Raw genomic sequence first — 18776 nt, 5'->3', positions numbered from 1 at the left:
GATATCCCGCAGCTCCGGTCTTGCTTCCCCTCCCCCCATTCACAACAAGGACAGAGTCCCTGTTGTCCTCACCTTCCACCCCATCAGCCATCGCATACACCATATAATCCTTCACCACTTTCGCCACCTCCAACGGGATCCCACTACTGGCCACATCTTCCCATCTCCACCCCTTTCTGCTTTCCGCAGAGACCGTTCCCTCCGCAACTCCCTGCTCAACTCGTCCCCACCCAAACCACAGCCTCTCCAGGTACTTTCCCCTGCAACAGCAGGACATGCAACACCCGGAAGTGGCGGCGCTGCCCTGGCAGCAGCGGCTCGCCTGCAGTCCGTTTCTTTTTACTTTTTTGTGTTGTTTTTTTTTGTTTTGTCTAGTTAAGTTTTTGGTTTTTAGGTTGTGTTTATGTGGGGGGGGGGGGTGGGTTGAAACAGTGCTTGCTGTCTCTCCCTTCGGGGGAATGCGACTTTTTTGTCGTATCCCCCTTCTCTGCCTCCGTCTGCGCAGAGGCCTAATGGCGGAGCTGGCGACCTCGAGACTCCGGAGGCAGAGTCAGTCAGGACTTGCCCTGGGCTCGCTCCCGTGAAGGCGGTCCGGCTCGGGGCTGGAACGGCACTCCCGTGAGTGGCTGTGACGCTCCCGTGAGGGCGGCCTGGCGCGGGGCTGAGACTCTCCCGTGAGGGGCTGTGGCGTTCCCATCGGGGCGGCCCAGCCCGAGGGTGGACCGGCGCTCCCGTCGGGGCGGCCCAGCTCGAGGGAGGTACGGCGCTCCCGTCGGAGCGGCCCAGCTCGAGGGAGGTACGGCGCTCCCGTCAGAGCGGCCCAGCTCGAGGGAGGTACGGCGCTCCCGTCGGAGCGGCCCAGCTCGAGGGAGGTACGGCACTCCCGTCGGGGCGGCCCAGCTCGAGGGAGGAACGGCACTCACGTGAGGGCGATCCGGCTAGGGGCTGGAACGGTGCTCCAGTGGCTGGGACGGCGTTCTGGCGGTGGTGACCTGAATCCGGGGTTCAGCCGCGGGCCAGCGGCTGCGTACGCTGGACTGGAGGGCAGCAGCTTCGACCACCCCGGGCCGCGGTGTTTGAACCGGCCCGTTTGCGGGGTTCGGTGAGCCGCGGGACTGTTTGTACCATCGCCCGGTGGGGTATCGCCTCAGCGCAGAGGGAGAAGAGGAGGGAAGAGACTGCAGCCCTAAGATTTTTGCCTCCACCACAGTGAGGAGGTGCTTGGAGGACTCACTGTGGTGGATGTTAATTTGTGTTTATTGTTGTTTATTATTGTATTATTGTATGTATGACTGCAGGCACGAAATTTCGTTCAGACCGTAAGGTCTGAATGACAATAAAGGAAATTCTAATTCTAATTCTATCCCTTTACCTCCTCCAACCTCATCTACTGTATCCGCTGTTCCATGTGTCAACTTCTGTACATCGGTGAGACCAAGCGCAGGCTCGGTGATTGGTTCGCTGAACACTTCCGCTCAGTCCGCCTTAACCTGCCTGATCTCTCGGTTGCTCAGCACTTTAACTCCTCCTCTCATTCCCAATCTGACCTTTCTGTCTTGGGCCTCCTCCATTGACAGAGTGAGGCCCAGCGCAAATTGGAGGAACAGCACCTCATATTTTGCTTGGGAAGCTTACACCCCAGCGGTATGAACATCGACTTCTCTAACTTCAAATAGCACTTGCTTTCCTTCTCTCTCCATCCCCTCCCCTTCCCAGTTCTCCCACCAGTTTTAGTGTTTCTGACTACATTCTATCACTGTCCCGCCCACTCCCCTAACATCAGTCTGAAGAGGGTCTCGACCCGAACCATCACCCATTCCTTCTCTCCAGAGATGCTGCCTGTCCCGCTGAGTTACTCCAGCATTTTGTCTACCTTCGATTTAAGTGTAAACCAGCATCTGCAGTTCTTCCCTACAGATGTTAGTAGACTGAATATAAATATCTGTCCATGATTTGTTTTTGAATTTCTATCTGTACTCATCTGAAATAGATTCTTGCTCCTTCAATGGTAAGACCACCAGCATATTATTCAAATATCCCAATCCTTGCGCATGCCCCCACCCACAATCAGTATCAAATACTGCATATGATGTAGGTATATTCTAGCATTTCATTATCTTGGAACAGAATTGCATGAAGATGCAGTCAGCACCGCTGGCGGAGGTGGTATGGATGTGGTTTCTGCTGTACTGGAGCACGTGTCAGGTTTGGTGCAGTTGCTGACTATGCAATAGTGTCTGTGGGTTAGTATTTTATTGTTGCAGACAAAGGCAGTCAGACCGAAGCAGAGCTAGAACAGAACATCCTTTAATGAAAGCAATAACCAAAGTGAATTTCAAAATTGGGAGACGGCAATTTATCAGACTCGTACCACATAACAATATTTGGTTCTTTAAAGGCACCCTATATCTTCCTTGAAAAATAAACTCTGATAGTCGTTAACCTATATCATTCTATGTTGGTTCACTATTTTCATTAACATTGTCACAAATTGAGCTCATTATAAATTCACTCAATCGTTTTGGTTTCCAGACTTCTTCATTGCAATTTGAACATCACAATAGACAATAGACAATACGTGCTGGAGTAGGCCATTCGGCTCTTCACGTCTCCAAATGTGCATTCAAGTATTGGTGACACCACTAGTTTGCTTCTTCAGGTTAGCCTAATATGCATGTACCAAATCAAATACTGTTGTAAATTTATTGCCTCAAATAACTGCCTTCATGACTTTGATTACATTGCGTGACATATTCTGGATCAGTATTTTCTTCGTGTAACTTGTAGAGACATAACTGGGACAGTTTCTTCCCAGCTGTTATCAGGCAACTGAACCAGCCTATCACCAACTAGAGAGCGGTCCTGACTTACCATGTACCTCATTGAAGACCCTTGGAATATTTTTATTCTGACTTTTGTGACTGTATCTTGCAATAAACATTATTCCCGTTATCCTGTATCTCTACACTGTGCACGACTTGGTTATAACCATGCAGTCTTTCAGCTGACTGGATAGCACAGAACAAACATGCTTCTCACTGTATCTCAGTGCATGTGACAATAAGCTAAACTAACATTTAGCCCTACAAGATTTAATGCAGAATCCAATTACTTATTTCAATGTCAGGACTTGCTACAATTATACATGACTGAATACCATAAACTGAACCGTAAATAGCCCTTATTGTTTTGCATTGTAATCCATATTTGTGCCTGTTTTCACACTGACTTTCATTCAGCCTTCCATTCTGACTTGCATTTGATGCTAAACCTTAGCTCATTCCTTCTTTTATGAGTCAAGAAGTCCTATCCTCTAACTCTATCGTCCAATTTTTCTTTCCTGGATTATCTCCAAGATATTCAATTCTTTCATGACTGTTGTTGAGTTGTCGTATATCACCCTGGCCATGCTGTACTGAGCTAACAGTATTAAGTTAATTTCTGGTGTGCATTATCACAGAGGATCTTCAGAGCTTAGAATGCCTTCACATTCCACCCTCAATGCATCCTACTCAATCTGTGCTTGTTTCAGTCTATTCCACTCTTCTGTAATTAGGACACTTGAGGTCCGGAAATCGTCCTCAGAGTTTAGACTCTTTCTCTCTCTCTCTCTCTCTCTCTAACATTGTCTTTGGTAGACAGAATCAATATCTTATCACTTCATATACCTTGTGCCAAGTCTCATGGATTATTATAGGAATGCTACTTAAATTCCCAAACCTTCTATGAACTGACTCCTAGTTATTCAAATAAATTACAGATTCATCCTCTGAACTAAAAAACAAACTGCTGGAGGATTTCAGTGGGTAAGGCAATAACTGTGGTAGGAATCGACAGACATTTTGACTGACTGAGTAATCCAACAGATGGAGTCGAGGGGAAACTGCTGCTAGAAATAGGCTGGGTAAGAGATGTGGCAAGAGCTGGCAAGTGATAGTCGGATCCAATTATCCAAGGAGATAGGCAGATGATTGAGATTGGGGGAGAGAAACGTGAAGATAACTGAAACTGGTGGTGATAAGTGGAGAACACAACAGGTGCGATTGGCAGAGTCTGATTTAAAGGGAAGGTGAAGAGTGAAATGTGGATTGAGAGATGGATGGTGGTGCAATGGAATGGTGAGTTGGAGAAGATTGCAAAAAGAAAACAGGGACTCTGAACGGGGAGGGATGGTTGATGGAACAGGGGGGAGAAACTGGATGGCAGGGGGTGGGAGAGTGAAAAGAAAGGCATGCATGGGGGGGGGGGGGGAAGGGGGCTGCATAGATGAAAAGAGGAGTTTAAATGAAATTAGAGACATTGAATTCTACCACTGCTCAATACCCCAGCTTGTACTTTGAATTGTCTGCCTTCAGGGTCTGTCTGTGAGTAATCCCACTGTCCAACACTGAATTCATTGTTGGTGATGCCCTTGACACAGGGTATTCTTCACTCGCCCTACGCTCAGAATATCTATCTTTTGGTCAGGATATCTCAGCTCAGTCCAATTTTTTGCCTCGTTACTTTATTTTGTAGGTCTCTTTCTAATGTGAAGGTTGCTTCTGTCGTCTCTTTGCTAATTGATCCCTTATGTCCTATTATTTTGCTGCCCTCATGATGTATGCCAGCTTTACTAGCTGACCAGATTTTAGTCTGTTAGTGTCTATAAACAGTACAAATCCATGACTCTTGAAGGAACCTTAAATATGATATTTTCATCTCAATTTCCAATTAATTATTGTGATTTTTCTGGCTCATAATTTGATGTGGCAAATGATCTACTGGTATCTCTGTCAGGAATGCTTGTTTTTAAATGTTTACATTTTTGCCTTATTTGCACTGCAACTTGCTGCAAATGCTAGCTGATAACACCTCAGTGAAGGAGAAAAGTATCTGGGTTCTGAGTGATCAGGCCGAGAAGTTGCAATATGTAGGCAATCAGACATTTATTGTGACAAACAGAAATGTGCAAATTAGAATGGGCGAATTTTGTGTTAGATTAGGTACAGAAAGAGAAATAAAGAGATAAAGAATGCTTTAATAAATGAATAGTGGTAGAAAGTAAAAAATGCTTACATTTGAACAATGTGCAATGCCACCAGAGTTTGATCAAATACTGAAAGTTGCTGTAGGTTCTACTTAAAAACGGTGAAATTTATTTTCACAATCTCGAGACATCCCAACTAATTAACTAATAAAGCTTTTACTTGTAGACAGTGTTAGAAAGTAGACAGAGTAGCAATCAAGTTGCAACAAGCAAGTTCCAGATTATAGCCATATAGGATTAATGGTTTGTACGACAGATGTTAATTGAAGGAGCAATATCTGCAGACAGAACTGTATGTCCATCTGTGAGTACAGTTTATTTTTCAATATCTCATCTGAAACACGATGTTCCTTTCGTACTGCACGGATATGTCAGCCTACACTTTGCAGTTAAATTTCTTCACTAAGGATTTATACATCAATCTTCTCACTCACAGCCAAGAGTTTTACCAAAGACTATCTTATTTTGTATTCATGCTTATCAACCTAAAGCTTCCTAAACAGGCATGATGCTGAAGTTTTTAATCCAATGTAGTTATTTTGTTAATTCAAGGATGATAGTATCCTGCAATGATGTAAATATATACCAAACACATCTATGACTTTATCACCCCTAATCTTGACTGTCTATTTGATTCCAAATTTGACCGTCTATTTTCTCTTTCATGACACAATACTCCCCTTCATAAACTTTAGTTCATCCCACATACCACTGTTGCACAAAGTCACATCCACCCATCAATTTGATTCTTGCAAATCAATAGATCGTTAAGGATACCTGTTACTTAAACCTGAAGTTCTCATTGTTATACTTGCTAGTTTTGCTCCTATTTCTGCCTCCTTAATCAGTACAATTCCATCTTCATAGATGAAAGCACTGCATTACAAGGTGTTTGTCCTCTCTTGCATCCTCTCTCTTTAACCCATCAATGGGGTGGGAGATTGCAACCTTCACGTGGTCCACCCTGTTTCAACGAATGCAATCAACCTGGCGTGCACAAACAGAAGATCAAACAGAACAAGTTGTCTTACAACGTTAGGTTGTGCACACCATACGCATGAAGATGAACCATCAATGGGAGTAAAACTTCAGCTAACTTTATGCTGCTCCCTAAAGTTTTCTATTTATTGCTACACGCCCTTAAATCTCCACCATTTTACATCTCCAAGTGTTTCACTTCCCACATGTTCTGTAGCTTTAACCTGCAAGTGTTCTGTACTTCATGAATGTTCTGAAGCCTAATAAGCTATATACATTTCCATTTACTGGAATTTAGCAGCTTTCACTTATCACTTGCAAAAAAAAAAACTGCTAGAGAAACTATGGATCAAGTCATATGTGTGGGGAGAAAGGAATGTTGAGACCCTGCATGACTCCAGCATCTTCAGTCCATTATGCCTCCATCTTCACCAATCACTTTATAGTCCCCTATGTGGACAATGTCTCTTTCATGCTTCTTATTATAATTACCACACAACCACCAGAGGTAAAAATTATGACGATTCTTATGCTCTTATGTTCTTATATCTTTATGTGGAAGCCACATCTAATATTTCTCTCCAACTGAATGAAAATCTATCTTGCCTATTCTTCACAAACCATTATTATTCCATCTCTATGATTCAATTATTTATTTCACTTTTTCATTCTAAAATTCTTTCACATGTTTCGTACAATTTACTAGTCTGCCAATATAAATTTACTAACTCCATTTATCTGAAGAAGGGTTTCGGCCCCAAACGTTGCCCATTTCCTTCGCTCCATAGATGCTGCTGCACCCGCTGAGTTTCTTCAGCACTTTTGTCTACCATCCTTTTCCTTTTTCCTGTTCCTTCCACCTTTCAGGTCCAACAGGAACTACTCTACGAAAAAACATCCGCCAAGTCAATTGAGTACCCACTATTTAGAACACGTTTGGAATGAGCTGTCAATTGTGGCAGGCACTATTGCAACGTTAGAAACATTTAGACAGGTACGTGGATAGGATAGGTTTGGTGGTCGGATAGGATAGGGCATGTTGGTCGGCAGGGGCAAATTGGACCGAAGGGCTGTTTCCATTCTGTGTGACGCTATAACGCAGAATGGTTTTGTTGGTTTGATGTACTATTTTAAGTGCCATTGTTAGTACCTAACATTTTTCCCAAGATTTCTACATTTGGTTTCCTTGTGACTAAAAGTTAACATTTGAAAACTTCCGATTTCGTAAATCACTCTCTCCCAAATGATCCATATCGTTGGCTGCAACTGCATGTTAAGTGTTGGCACAAGAACATCATTAAGATGTTGCTAGTGAAATTTCATGAAATGACGGGGGAGTAATTTTGCACAATGTAACAGTGGAATGCATATATGTGAAAAGGGATAAATTATCTGCAAAAACTATGGAATGCGCTAACATCAGACGTCAACTGCTTTTCGACCACGACCCACTATACTACAACTAACTGCAAAACATGCGACAATTTCTATTTTAACCATTTCATATTGACAACGGCATATTCGCAGATTTTAAATATCGGCCCACACAATATCCTTGAGCCTTTTCGCACTGAGGACCCCAAAAGCAGCAGAAACATCACCCAATCTCTCAAAAACACAGCGTAGGATGAAAAACGCTGAACTGCGTATTTAATAACACCCCTCTCAGTGTAGGTTGTCGGGACTTCGGCGAGAAGAAACACTAGCCGTTTCCAACTAAAATCCACTCTCTGCTCGCTTGCTGCTGGAAGTTCCGGCGGCATACAGTACGTTGCCCTGACGTACTGGAGATCCTGGTGGACGCAGGAGAACGTGATGTCGTGAGACGAGCCGCTTTCTCTTTCCCTCACCATCGATTGTGCCAAGGTGGCAGCACTGTGATCGGGCCTTCCTAATAAAACTGCACTTCACTGTTCGGCCATCTCAATTCCGGCAGGTAATCACACCTATATTTGCAAAGTCTGCGAGTGAAAAGCTTCGAGGTAAGTGCCGCAGCCCTCCTGTTTATTATTTCACTGATTTGTTTTGCCATGTCAAACGAGCATTGTATATTTTCTTCATTTTTAAAGCCCTCGGTGTTGCCAATAATATTGCTAGCTCAGTTTTGGGTTGCGAAAGTCCCATCCTATTGGTGGAAGTAGCTTTGCTTTAATAAAAACGCCTGCAAATGTCTTGGTGTTAATAGATTGTGCTCAGATGAGCAACCAGCAATTTATAAAAAAATATCACTGAAATTAGAAGATATGATTTTCATCTACTTGAAAGGAATTGGTTCAACTTAAAAGCAAATTCCATCAACAATTTAATTGCAGATTTTGATAATGTCTATTTTATAAAACATCCAGATAGTATATTGCAGAAAGATTAGCTATTTATATTTTAAGCCTTGGTCGTGTTTCTCTTATGTTATCAATTCAGCCCTTTAGTTGCAAAATCGTTTGCTTTCTTGCCTCTAAGAATTCAACTGCAATTTACATGTTATCTATAAAAATGCCCTATTTTGTTAATGGTGTACATTATCAATAACCTATATTACATTACATATTAATTAAATGTTTGTATTAAGAGCCCTGCACACAATAATTAATCGTTTTTACGCCTGAAGTTGATACCTAACAATTTACAAAAATCTTCAGAAATACTTAGAATTTATTAACACTGATTGATTAGTATTGGTTGGAAGCAAAGTAGTCTGAGAAAGATGAAGTGAAATAATTGGATACATTTAGAATACAAAAGCAGACTAACCACCGTTCATGTTGCTTTAAGATTAAGAAAATAGCTGATAACACATCATAATGTCCCATAAAATCAGTTTGAATGGTATTTCTTGTGAACAAATATTAAATGGTGAGGCCTACAAAATTCTTTTCGTAGACGCTCCCTGTTTGCGACTGGTATTGGTCACAATTCCAGGCACTACTTTTCTACATATAATCTACAATGTACAGTGTACATTGGGGGTCCTTGTACATCAGTCTATGAAAGTAAGCATGCAGGTACAGCAGGCAGTGAAGAAAGCGAATGGTATGTTGACCTTTATAACAAGAGGAATCGAATATAAGAGCAAAGAGGTCCTTCTGCAGTTGTACAGAGCCCCACTGAGACCACACCTTGAGTATTGTGTGCAGTTTTTGTCCCCTAATTTGAGGAAGGACATTCTTGCTATTGAGGGAGTGCAGCGTAGGTTTACAAGGTTAATTCCCGGGATGGCGGGACTGTCATATTCTGAGAGAATGGAGCAGCCGGGCTTGTACATTCTGGAGTTTAGAAGGGGGATCTCATTGAAACATATAAGATTGCTAAGGGCTTGGACACGCAGGAAACATGTTCCTGATGTTGGGGGAGTCCAGAACCAGGGGCCACAGTTTAAGAATAAGGAGTAAGCCATTGAGAATGGAGACGAGGAAACACTTTTTCTCATAGAGAGTTGTGAGTCTGTGGAATTCTCTGCTTCAGAGGGCGGTGGAGGCAGGTTCTCTGGATGCTTTCAAGAGAGAGCTAGATAGGGCTCTTAAAAATAGAGGAGCCAGGGGATAAGGGGAGAAGGCAGGTACGGGGTACTGATTGGGGATGATCAGCCATGAACACATTGAATGGCGGTGCTGGCTCGAAGGGCCAAATGGCCTACTCCTGGACCTATTGTCTATAATGTTGTCTATTTCTTCTAAAACGTTGTCGCAAGGGGCCACAATCGTTCTGTATGCACATTTCTCATGCGACATTAAGATATCAATCTTAAGTACCAACTAAAAACAGATTCCCAGGGTAAAACATGCGTTTAATGGGTCTAAGGATATAAAGGCTGAATAAAATACCTAAAAGGATTCCTATACATGCTGTCTGAGGATGGGGTAGTCTTGATATACAGATCAGTTAATAGCAACTGCATATAAAACGTTCAATATAGAAATGTTACATCAAGAAGATGAAGAAGACTAATCTAGAGGTTGAAAGCAAGGCAAATTGTTCTCCTTCAATTATCTTTAATATGGTCAAGTAAAAAAGAACATTTATTCTTCACAATCGTCTGCAAATGATCGGCATTGTAAAATATCATAACCTTTAAATAGAGTATTCATTAGAATATGTAGAAACAAGGAAATGCGTATGCTGGCTTACAAAAAAAAGATACAAAGTGCTGGGGTGACACAGATGGTTATGCAGTATCCCTGCAGAACATGGATATGTGACATTTCGGGTTGAGACCCTTGTTTAGACTCAGGAGACCAACTAAGTTACTCCAGCATTTGGTATTTATTTTGATTAATTAAATTGTGCGTTTGTGGAATTTTGTATGGTTACTGGACCAAAAGAGTACCAATGTCTCACGAAGTCAGATGGCACAATGTTATAAACAATGCAAGCATCATTCTGAAGATTTTGAAGGTCTGAGGAAGGGTCTCGGCCTGAAATGTCGCCTATTCCTTTTCTCCAGAGATGCTGCCTGACCCGCTGAGTTACTCTAGTTTTTTGTGTCTGTTGTCATTTTACAATATTGGATAGTCAAATTGGAAAGTCAATATCTTTGCACATGTAATTAATGTCGAACTCACCATAAGATAAACCCCAAGATAAAATGAGGGACGAATTATCTTAAACCAGTGGGAAAGCGTTTTATTCTTAATCTTTCAGCCCTCATATCTAGCTACTTCACAAAAGAAAAATTACATTTCCACAAATGACTACTTTCTCTCAACTTAATTAAAGGTTAAAAAAAATTGAGCTAAATGTTCACTTTGCTGAAACCTACATGGTCAAATTTATAAAATAAAGCAACTTGGCGATTTTGCTATGGAAACACTGCTATGGGGACCAAAAAAATACACAAAGTGCTGGAGTAACTCAAGCGGGTTAGGCAGCATCCCTCTAGAACATGGACAGCTAGAGTAACGCAGTGGGTCTCATCCATCTGAAGAAGGGTCTCGACTCGAAATGTCACCTATCCATGTTCTCCAGGGATGCTGCTTGACCTGCTGAGTTATCCCAGCACGTTTCATCCTTTTGTGTATTAACCAGCATCTGCAATTCTTTATTTCTACATGGATAGGAGATGTTTTGGGTCTGGACTCCTCTTCAGACTTTGTGTCTTTCTTTGTAAACCAACATCTGCAGTTCCTTGTTTCTACTATGGAGACTATTTTTCAAGTGCTTATCCCTAATTTCAAGTCATTTTAAAGTAAAACGTTACACATTACCTGCACGATTAAAGCATGTCTCATTTGGGATCTTTTTGGTAGGGTATGTTATTTAATGCATCTGATACATGTTACATAAATCTCCACTTACAGAAATTACGATCGATGCCCAAAGACTCTGGAATTCTGACAATGTGCTAGTTATTGCAATCATTTGACATCTATCTATTAACTGATAATTTCAGGTTAAAAGTAGCAAATTAAATCATTTTTATATGTATGAAATCATTTTAGAGGAATGACATGTTATCATTCAAAGTAAAAATTAGCAGTGGAATGATAAAGCAAATGGAGATGGGATCAATCGTGGCTTAAGTTACTTAACTATAAATAATATATAAAGTGAAATAAATTCGTTATAAAAAGAAGTTCAGTTGAAACTCTTTTGTTTTGCAATCACATCTAAATTTGAATAATTTCATTTCCTGTGAATTTAAATTAATCTGTTTAAATAGTTAAAAAATGACCAATGGAGTTCAACGCGAGTATTTTAAACTGTTTCCAATATCAAAAATAAGTAGCGAAGTATTTTATTTATTTTTTGCAATTTCAACACGATTTTTGTGGGGGGAAATGAAATCGGAATCTATAGTGCAGATATCTAACTTTCTGGCAAAGCCTATCTCAATACCGTTTGTTTCATAAATCGGCAGTGTTTGGATCTTCAGAAGCTCTTTTCTCCCCCCCAAATAAAAAAAGGAATCCATGAATCGCAACACGGCATTTTTTTTTCACCCAACCAAGTTTCTACCAACAGAAATATACCAATTCTAACTCGATTTTTACAATCTAAAAATAAATGAACAAGATCGTTCTATCGCATCAAGCCTGACAAATTTAACTTCAGAAAGGGAACAGATTATGAATCCAATGACAATATAATCAATGTTCTTTACAAAAGAGATTATCTGTATAATTTCACTTTCATCCTCGAAAACAGAACTCATTGCTTAATGTTGTTAGAATTTGAGTCTTTTGTTGAATTTGTGATGACATACACATTCACAAGTTTTAGTTTCTTTACGGCCAAATCACTTTACAAATAATGATAATCTTAGTTATTGACCTTCTTGCGTGAAATTTTATAATGCATCGAATTTTATTTGCTTTTTAAACTTTAAGGTTCCTTTGTGCGAGCATTTGATAAAACGCAAATGCCATCCGATATTTAATTAATCACATACATAATGAGTTGCTTCGATTTTGTCGGGCGTGAATGTTCACGGTTGGTTCACGGTGAATGTTAGACTTGCTATTGATCAGTTACGTTTAAAATTGATGTTTTGATTGAGGGATATATCCATTTTAAATATCCAAATTAAAAAAATAAAGTAAAGCATATATTCGCCATTTCTATCGTTATATTTAATTTTAACGAATAGGATGTAAGCATTACTAAACGGAAATAAAGACACAATGTAACGTCGTTCGTTTTCATTTGGATTTTGCCTTGATGATCATTTTCAGTCAAAACTGATGATAGAAAAAAGCAGACGAAGTGGGTAAGAAGGAACTGCAGATGCTGGTTTAAACCGAAGATAGACACAAAAAGCTGGAGTAACTCAGCGGGACAGGCAGCATCTCTGGAGAGAAGGTCGTCGGAGAGAAGAGGGGAACTTCTTCAAAGTAGACATACCTTAGATCTTAAGAAAGGTCTTGTCCCGAAACGTCACCCATTCCTTCTCTCCAGAGATGTTGCCTGACCGCTGAGATACCGCAGCTTTTTGTGCCTATCTTCGATAGAAAAAAGCAAATGCGCAAGCTGCTCTGAATATAGTTTGGCATTATCCATGAGAAGTAACGTTCTGACCTGAAATGTTAACTCTCCACTGATCCGGCCAGACCTGTTAATTTTAATTATTTTTAACCCTCGGTTTGGAGAACACCTAATGCCAGGTGTAGTCTTTCGTTTACTGTAACGTGATTTCACGTTTAAAAAAAGTAAAGCATCAGTACAGATTAAAAATGTTTTAAATGCAGTGTTTAAGTAGCATTGTAACTTGGAGGGCTGTCAACATTGCCCCATTCAAACAATCAAATTAATAGTTAGAAAACATAAGAAGCGGGTATAAGTTATTCCAGTTCCGACCTTTTTTGGTAGTTTTCCAGGTTATGATATGTACCATTGTTTGATTTGAGATAATCCATCGTATTTCATAAACAAAATGCCATATGATTTAAAGAGTAGCTGAATTGGAACGAGTTCCACGACCTAAATTACCTTTATTTACTCTATGATTGTATGTATGCAATAGGTTTACAGATTCATTAGGGAATGCAGCCATTTTGGTTATCAACTACTGTTATTTATACGTATCACGATAACGGAGTTACATTGCGCTTGGCATTCCTTTTGTGTTTCGACATTTGCCGAGTTTAAAAATGTCTCTCAAAAAAACACGACTTAATTATCAGGTGATGAACACCTATTACAAAATTAGCATATCATGGAATGGTTGAGGGAGGCTTTTTAGAGCACTAAACAAGTACCTATGGTGGTGAAATCGGATGGGTATAAATCCTGGAGGTAATGAAACCGGGAGGAGAGCGGTTGACACCACTTTGCCCACATTGTCGGTGCTCGACATCTCACTTGGTCGAGGGCAGACATCAGCTGCTTTCTGCGATACTTGAGCAGTTGGAGACAGACCGCGAGGTCGGCCGATTGTAAAGCGGCTGGCGATTGGCGGACGGCGCACCGCTCCGGGAGCCTGGCCCAATGAGGGAGCCTCTAATGAAATGTCTCTTGCTTTGCTGCAGTCTCGCGAGATCGCCGGCTGCTGGGAGTTTGGAAGAAGGCTACCATCATGGCGGACAGAGACAGTGGAAGCGAGCAAGGGGCGGCCAGCTCCAGCTTGCAACAGCTGCAGCAGGAGACGCAGGAACTGGCTTCCAAGAGGGTGGACATTCAGAATAAGCGCTTCTACCTAGACGTGAAGCAGAATGTGAAAGGCCGTTTTCTGAAGATAGCGGAGGTGGGAGCGGGCGGCAATAAAAGTCGTCTAACTCTCTCCATGTCTGTTGCTGTGGAGTTCCGCGACTACCTGGGCGATTTCATCGAACATTACGCACAGCTCGGCCCAAGCAACCCGGACATGCAGACGGACGAGCCGAGGAGAGCTCTGAAAAGTGAATTCTTGGTGCGGGAAAACCGCAAATATTACATGGATTTAAAAGAGAACCAACGGGGCCGGTTCCTACGGATTCGCCAGACCGTGAACCGGGGACATGGCCTTGGCTCGCAGGGTCAAACTATCGCCCTCCCCGCTCAAGGGCTGATTGAATTCCGCGATGCACTCGCTAAACTAATCGACGATTATGGCATCGAAGAGGAACCCACTGAGCTGCCCGAAGGGACATCGCTCACCGTGGACAACAAGCGATTTTTCTTTGACGTTGGGTCAAACAAGTATGGCGTTTTTATGAGAGTAAGTGAGGTGAAACCATCGTACCGCAATTCTATCACGATACCCTATAAAGTGTGGGCCAAGTTTGGAAATACTTTCAGTAAATACGCAGAGGAAATGAAGAAAATACAGGAGAAACAACGGGAGAAAAGGTCTGAACAGCAAGAAGAAGCTCCCGGAGATGATGTGGAGGAAGACTGATATAACTGTAATTAAAAACTCTTCCTGTAAAACTGTAACTGTTTAACTCCGAGGGAGCACCACCCACCAAACCTCCACAACTGACAGTTCGACTTGTCACCCATCGCTGGATGTTCGTCCACTTATCAACCGTGTAAACCGTAAGCAGCTGCTAAGTAATAACATTATGAACTGTGTTTCCTACTTGATAAAAAAAAAACTGAGTGTTTATTTCCCTGATTAACCAAGACTTTTGTACACGTTCAAGCTATTAAAAGTGTTTGCAATCGTCAGATAATACGCTGAATTACAATGAAATAAGTCCTTTTCATGTGAGCTAACATTTGACTTAGCACAAAATGAGAGATATTTTAGAAGAACACGTAAATAATATTTTTAGTTTTCTCATTGTGTTACCAAATTTCAAGCATTATACGGAGGTTATAGTATATTTGACACCCTATATACTTGTGATTAGAGATGTGTATATATGAGGGCTAGGCATGCTGTGTGTCTGAGCTTTGTTAAATGTAATGCAGAAGTCTGTAGAGTTAAAAAGGTACATAGGTTTATTCATGCAAGGTAAAACTATTAAGAAGTGCTCTCTTTTATACAATATGCATTGCATCTGGACCTTAAACATAAAACTGGTCAGTGGAACTTCTGTGAACATGAAGCAAATTATTAAAAAAGGCATTTAAATGAAAACTGCAAAGTTGTTTGATTTTTACAGACAAATGTTAACCTATGATTAACAAAGCAAGCAGCACATTTTAAGTTAGGTTACGATGATTTTGCTCTTAACTGTGAATGTGAGTTTCTGGTATTTAATGTATTTAGATTAGTTGTCAAATTATATGCATTCTATCGGATGGTACATAATTAACAATTGATAGGGAACTTTTAATGTGAGTGCATTCATGTAGCAAGCTATTGCCTAAATTACTGTTGCCTGTAAAGAGAGGAAATTGCATTTATTTGCTTTGTAGGGGGAAGGGGTCAACTTAACGTTAAGTGGAAATCTGAGTGAGTGACATGTCAATTTATGGGGGCCAACTCTTCCAGATTACATTTCCTGTTTGGTTAATGTTGTATTTTAGAACATTCTAAAGGCACAGATTATTCTGCACTTTATAGCATCACAGTATTAACATATATAAATATAAATATATATATAATTTGGTTTGTTTTCTTTTTGCAGTACAACCTATCAAAATGTTTTACATGTCTTACTGATTGCTAGTGACTGTTGCATTCATGTGAATTATCTGTTGCTGGCAAGTTTGAAAGTATTACATACATTCTAAATCATTAATCACTGTAATGGTCATGTTTCATTCTTTCTGGGTTTTCCCCAGCTATTTTGTTTCTGTAGTTCTTCAGTCAGTTGTGACCTTGTCATTTGGGATTATGTAGAGATAAAATTATTTGTTATATAGTTTAGACTATTTGGCTTTTGTGTGGTTTGTTTCTAGACTTCTCCAACCATTGTGGTAAAAGTTTTCAGGACTCTGCTTTTCTGTCGTGAGTAAAGCAAGGGCTGCTTTGTTCTAAACGTGTAATCAATAATTCCTGGCTCAAGTCATTTAAATCTGAGCCACACCTTGCATAAAGTTTTAAAACCTTCCTGAATAATTTGTACAGTAAAATATATACATAGGATATTAAATATTGCCATTACGCACATTCAAATTTCATTGTTTAACTGAAGTTTAACCATTTATTGTAGATATTTCTTGATAGTTGTGAACTTAGATAGTTCCCATCTACCATTCAATGGTTCTGAGATTCAACACATGGCAATGTATCATCAAGTAATTTTTATTGTAACATTTGATGCATCATTTTTGTATTTTTTTATAATACTGAATTTAACAGACATTGCCAGTACTTGCCCAGCCAGTTGCCTTTTACTACTTGCAAAAACAATTAGGTGCTACTGTAATTTGAGATGTGTTATATTCATATAGCACAACATTTCAGCAGCGCTGTTGTAACTAGTGTGAAATTGGGCAATAAACATCACTAACCCTATCTGTTCAGTAGTTATACAAATATTAAAATTAAATGTCAGATATTTGCATAGGTTTTTGTTTAAAATTTATTTATATTGCCTCTAGATATAAATGCATAATTGCTTGAACACACGTGTTGATGAGGCATCCAATTTCATTAATGGGTTTCCATCCCCATCACTCCATTCCTAGGTCAATGCAAACTAGACATTCAGAATCTGATTTATCCATTCCTACTGCCAAACAAGGCAAAGTAATCCAGTCCAGACAAATAGATTTCATACAGATGGAGCTTTAATTTGGAAACAAAATTGCAGCAGACAAGATCAGTAAATGCAATCAACATTTATGAAATTAAACTGAGATTATAAAGGAGGTTCGTAACTAGCAGTATAAACTCATCCAAATCCAATTCTAAATACCTTAAGCCCTTTTAAACAGTAATTTACAACCAATGTAACAATTATTATGGCAGCCCTTGTTTTAAGTTGTGAGCTGAAACCTGCCCCACCTCCACTCATATTGTTTGTGATTTTGAATTTGTGGGCTTGCCAGTTTGCTTCAAGTGCCAGCAGCTTTGCAGTGCAGCAGTTCAAAGACACATTGGCTTTAATCAGGCCAAAAATGGTTGATACTAGCTTGAATAGTATTTGCTGAAAGCCACTCTGCCTTGTTGAATACCACTATTATTAGTGGCAATAAACATCAAATATGTCTATTTTCATATAAGCAGGGATAACCAATATGGGTCAAATGTTCCACAAAATGGCTTTTCCCAGAATTAAGTCTGAAAAGACTTTCAGAATAGGACTATGTGTTTGAAAAGAACCATATATTTTGCAGTGCATTTGACTTGCAGCCAAGCCGCTAGAGTTGGCCTCAATTGTGCATAAAAGTTGAGTAAATCCTGCTGCATTAATAGCTGTCATTTTGCAAGATGCCACAGATTCAAAAGGTGTCGTGATGCAAATTCCGTAGATGAGTGATGTGCAATAACTGAGATTCTTAAATATTAATTTTGTACATTTTCTTTCACCAATTTTCCTTTGCAAGCCCTATTGATGTACATTCGTTAAAATTCTTAAGTTTGAACTGAATTCCCACCTTTAGCAACTTCTTTGAAGAAAAGCACTTATTCAAGAAAAATGCTTGTGTGTAAACAAAATGCATTTTTGGCAAGCAATCAAATTTGGAATTGATTTTCTGCTTTACATTATTTGAGTAGGAGCCAATTAAAAGAAAACCAAAAGTAGTTTGTAGTAAGTTTCTTTGCTTAAGTTTCAAGTCTCAGTTTGTAAAACTTGCTAAATGTCAAAATGTGATACCATTACCTTACCGGTCTGTTTCAAAAGTTTTACCTAAAATATTTGACTGATTTACTGCCATTTAATATCAATTAAGCATGGTGCTGATTTAATTTTTAATTGTCAGAAATGAAGTTAATTTTAGAAGTTTTAGAATTTTTTTGTTGTATTTTCACAATCTTAATAAATTCCTTTTGAGAATCTCTGGTGGTAGACTATTTTGTTGGAATATACTATTGAAATGGATTGCAGGTGACTATTTGCCTAAATGTAATGCAGGGTTACAACAACATTGGCATTTGCTGACCTTGCAAACGTGTAAGCTTACCATTGCATAATGGCTTTCCTGGGACTCTTTTTATAAAGTAGCAATTACAATATTTTGCATTAATATTTTATAAGAATTTCTTTGACTAGAACTTGTAGTTTTTATTTTAGAATTAAGTATTAACGACCGATTCTCAAGGAATGCAACAGCACTTCTTTGTAAGATGGAAGTGTTGTAAAAGCCCCGTGTGGAATGGAAGTGGTGTAAAAGCCCCGTGTAGAATAGCAGTTTTCTTTGAACATTAGTTTACAGGGAAAATAATTATCAATTTAATCTATCTGATAACTCGCCCCTTACAGATGTCATGCCTCATTTATACTTAAATTATGTGACCATTTTC

The 18776-nt window shown here is 39.9% G+C and overlaps 1 protein-coding gene across 2 annotated transcripts; it reads left to right on the top strand.

The window, feature by feature from the left end:
- Window positions 1-7831: 7831 nt before the first annotated feature.
- On the top strand, window positions 7832-18311 carry pura (purine rich element binding protein A). 2 transcript variants are annotated; one of them, XM_033029441.1, is made up of 2 exons: window positions 7832-7986; window positions 13963-18311. In XM_033029441.1, exon 2 carries the CDS (start codon window positions 14010-14012, stop codon window positions 14808-14810), a length of 801 nt encoding a protein of 266 aa, XP_032885332.1. In that variant the 5' UTR covers window positions 7832-7986; window positions 13963-14009; the 3' UTR covers window positions 14811-18311. The 2 variants fall into 2 exon arrangements, with proteins under 2 accessions (XP_032885332.1, XP_032885333.1); XM_033029442.1 differs by having other exon boundaries at window positions 7838-7940.
- The last annotated feature ends 465 nt before the right edge of the window (window positions 18312-18776 follow it).

The sequence above is a fragment of the Amblyraja radiata genome, chromosome 11, assembly GCF_010909765.2.
Source record: "Amblyraja radiata isolate CabotCenter1 chromosome 11, sAmbRad1.1.pri, whole genome shotgun sequence".
Classification (NCBI taxonomy): Eukaryota; Metazoa; Chordata; class Chondrichthyes; order Rajiformes; family Rajidae; genus Amblyraja; species Amblyraja radiata.
This window is presented reverse-complemented; position numbering and strand designations above follow the sequence as displayed.